Source organism: Fukomys damarensis, unplaced genomic scaffold (assembly GCF_012274545.1).
Source record: "Fukomys damarensis isolate Sample0158 unplaced genomic scaffold, DMR_v1.0_HiC HiC_scaffold_11677, whole genome shotgun sequence".
Taxonomy (NCBI): domain Eukaryota; kingdom Metazoa; phylum Chordata; class Mammalia; order Rodentia; family Bathyergidae; genus Fukomys; species Fukomys damarensis.
Genome location: NW_022912589.1, coordinates 1 through 4,058, shown reverse-complemented (window position 1 = coordinate 4,058; position 4,058 = coordinate 1). Strand labels below are relative to the sequence as shown.

Below are 4,058 nucleotides of genomic sequence, written 5' to 3'. Positions count from 1 at the left end.
TGTCTTCCTTTTCTAATGTGTTTTTTTGTTTTATAGATTATATTTATGTCGTTAAAACATGAGAATTCAAACACAGTTCCAGTCACGTGCACACACACACAAACACACCGTGCATCTACAGATTGCACACTTTAGATATACAAAGGATCAATTTGCCATTCATACCTTGGGATATACGGAAAAAAAAAACAGTTTTAAGTGTTAGACCTAGTCTCTGCCTAGGGTAACACTGAGTTCGTATCAGACCATAGTCTGATAACGTCAGTGAGACGTCCACAATTGCTACTGCAGGAACCTGCTCAACCAGTAACTGCTAAACCCCTTTCACAGGATGGAAACACCCCAGCCATGATGAGCGATGACCTTCTGCGTTCCTAGGACACACATGTGATACTCAGGCTACGCCCTCGCAGCACGGTCCACATTACAAATGCAGAATCATTGATTCTCTGGGCATAATGAATGAAAGCACAATTTCCTGTCTGTGTTTAATATTAAAAGTAAAGGTTCAGTCAAAGGGGAAGTAGAAACACAAAGACAACACAGTCTTCATTCCCACTACTGCCTTGAACTAGGAGAGGCACTGAACACACAGGCACAGCCTTGTGGAAACCAGGAGAGCATGGGGCTTCCAGGGGACGCTAGGGCAATGGCACCTCTGTCCAAGCTCGTCACACACACAGCTTCCCTCACTGCACCCTCAGCCTCTGAGCCTTCTCCTAACCAACCATAAATACAGCCTCACTCCTCTCTCACGCTCACCTGGATCCTGCTCTCCATCCTCAGGGACTCCCAGCCATGAGGACCCTCGCCCTCCTCGCTGCCATCCTCCTGCTGGCCCTGCAGGCCCAGGCTGAGCCTCTCCCAGGAAGAGCCAACCTGGCTGATGAAGAGGAGCAGGTTGCAGTCATCTTTCCGGGGGAGGAAAGCTCCGCTCTCCAAGATGCAGGTGAGAGAAGTCAACAGGACGGACACACGGGGTTCAGCGAGAGGAGGGTACACAGGTTCTGGAATTGGTTTAGATTTAGCTGACTTTATTTAACCTCCTGTACCTGGCTTTTCTCTCTGAACATTAAGAGCTAAAGGAATCCACGATGTGTTCTCGGAGAAAGACTTGATTCCAAACATGATGCCAAAGATCACACGGTGCAGTATGTGAAAAGGCTTATGGATTAGTTCTAGCTGAATCTAATGCAAAGGCTTAATCATTAGGAGGGTATCATATTCCCTAATCTGAAATAATCCTCGGATTCTCTAACCCCTTGTATTCTATTTGAAGCTGCAATAATAAGAGCTTCAGAAACTGGAGATCAACGGGAGGACATGGCCACCTAAATGCGTGATGGGGCATGGGTAGCAGAAGTGAAGACACAGGACAAGTGGTCTCCACCCTGTGTGGGAACCAAAGGTGTAACGTGTATCTATAAGCCCTGACTTTGGCTCTTCATGCTGCTGTCTGTAACCTATCAAGACAGAAAAGGCAGAGTCCACAAAAAAGGCACCTTCTCCACCACTTGATTAACACTTATACCTGGATGTCCCCGTTCTGGTCGCCTGATGCTCCTTCTGTGTCCACAGGTGTATGGAGAAGCGAGGCCTGCCATTGCAGAGCATTCTGTTTTCCATGGGAACGTTCAAATGGATCGTGCAGAAGATTCATTTTTCGCTTAAGACGCTGCTGCCGTTGAGAATCTAAAGCTGTAAAAAATGATTTTAAAAGTTTCCCTGAGGGCCAGGGGAGTAGCTCAGCAGTGTAGCACTTGCCTGGCAAGCATAAGGCCCTGAATTTGATTCTCAGTACTAAAAAAATAAAAATAAAAATTGCATTGTAACCTAAGAGGCAATAGCTTTTGTCACTGAGCCATGTCCTTCACTTTCTTTCTCTACCGCAAATAAATCCCTTGCTGCACGCCACCTTTTACTGTGCTTCTGTAATGTTTCCTTGGTAGCTTTGTCGGGACTCTGAGTTGCAATGGTTAGAATGTTAAATGATCTCCTTGAAAACAAAACTGGTGTCAAATGCCAGGTATTACAGTGATGAACACAAGCTCTGTCCACAGAGTGACATGAAGTGTATATGAGGATGTGCTTTCTGGTAGCTGTTGCTCTTCTCAGTGAGAGCTGCCTTCCTTAGAAGTGACTTTCAACGACATTTCCCACATGATAGGCAAAGTGACGATCATTAGGCTCCAGTTTACCAGGTCGAGAGGTCTTCACTCCTTAGAAAGATGACCAGTCCTTTCCCAAGTGCTGGCCATTCTTGAATTGGCCCAGGTGGTGCCTGTGCCTTTTCGGCAGAGGGTTGTATCACCTTCACTAACACAACTTTAAGTAACATTAGCAAACGCTGTTAGGAAAAACAAAATGCAAGGTGAAAAGCAAGGAGCCGAATCCTGAGGTGTGCTCATTATTATTATTTTCTACCCATAAGTAGTGCAGCTGGGGTTTGTACATATCAAGGTGATTTCAAAGATAAGAAATATACATGGAGAATTCCTCAGGTGCACTTTGAACAACTCCTTAGAGTAGGCTTAAGCTGCTGAGAACCTGATACTGCCTGGTAACTAATGTGTGTGCACTTAGGCAAAATGGTCTCAGTAAGCTAGAGAACCTAAGATGTTTCTGGGTGCTGGGGTGTTAGAACACACACAACGTCAGACCGATCAGCCATGGGAGGCAGGAAAATAGGGTGGAAGGAAAGAATGGCGACAACAGAAGCAGAATGTCTTAGTTCAACACAGACTTCTCTGCTATATCACCAGCTACCACTGGTTTATATCCCGTGCTGTCACCCCCAGCACACACACACTCCACACGCACACATGCAGAGGCTCAGGCACACACACCTGAAATTATACTATAGGGCTGGATTGATTAAAACAGGATTCAAAGCATGATCTTAGGGGCACAAAAGCCTGTAATTAATGATTACAGAATCATTCATCAATGGTACAGAATAGGGGATGAAGAAATAACCTGACACACACCTGAGCTTTGACAAAGTGAACAAAAACACACACTTGGGGAGCGACAGCCTCTTTAACAGTGTCTTCCCATGAACGAAACTACATGCAAAATGAACCAAAGATCTAAATGCTAAAAGAGAAACACTTCATCAGTGGAAATATAAAATAGGTAAATCTCTTGAAGACACAAGCATAGGCAATGACTTTTTAAACAGAATGTAATAATACCAAGAATCAACAAATGGGACCATATGAAATGAAAAACATTCACAATAAAAGATACCACCAGCAGAGTGAAAAGACAGCCTATAGACAAGAAAAACTATTTTGTTAGCTATTCCTTGGACAGAGCACTAACACCTAAAATATATAGAGAACTCAACAAAAGTAGATCTCCCCAAATAAAAGACTCGCTCATCTAAAAGGCAACAAAAATGAATAGACATTTTGAAGAAAAAGAAGTACAGATGTCCAATGAATACATGAAATCATATTCAATGTCACTGGCTTGTAGATGTATGCAAATTAGAATGACACGGAAACACCATCTTACTCAAGAAACAATGGTTATCATCAAATCAAAACATCTAGAAATAAGGAATGCTGGCAAGGAAGTGTATGAGAGAGGCACTCTTCGAGATTCTGGTTTGGAATGTAAATTAGTCCAACCACTTGGAAATCCATGAAGATCCCTCATGAAGCTAATGATGGAAATTCCATTTCATCCAGCTATTACTTCTCAATATCTCCCTGAAGAGTTAATATCATCATATGCTAGGATTCCATGCACTACCATGTGTATTACAATCACGAGGTCTTAGAAATGGCACATATATTACTCAGCAGACGAGTGGACCAGGAAAAGGGCATATTTGTGAACAATGCAGGATCTCAGTGCCATAAAGAAGAGAACATTCAGGCAATAAATGGATATAATGTGAAAATATAAGGTTAAACAAAATAGATCAGGAACACAAGCTTTAATATCATGGGTTTTTTATATGCGAATATAATAGATGAATAGTTAGCACTTGACATAACTCCCCAAATTACCTATTCGATGGTTTCATAAATATTTTAATATATTGCTAA

At 42.7% G+C, this 4,058-nt stretch overlaps 1 protein-coding gene across 1 annotated transcript; it reads left to right on the top strand.

Moving 5' to 3' along the window:
* The first annotated feature begins 760 nt into the window (after nucleotides 1-760).
* Nucleotides 761-1,889, top strand: LOC109117609 (neutrophil antibiotic peptide NP-3A-like). Its single transcript, XM_019205448.2, has 2 exons — nucleotides 761-949; nucleotides 1,579-1,889. The coding sequence occupies exons 1-2, from the start codon at nucleotides 799-801 to the stop codon at nucleotides 1,686-1,688; spliced, it is 261 nt and encodes an 86-aa protein (XP_019060993.1). The 5' UTR covers nucleotides 761-798; the 3' UTR covers nucleotides 1,689-1,889.
* The last annotated feature ends 2,169 nt before the right edge of the window (nucleotides 1,890-4,058 follow it).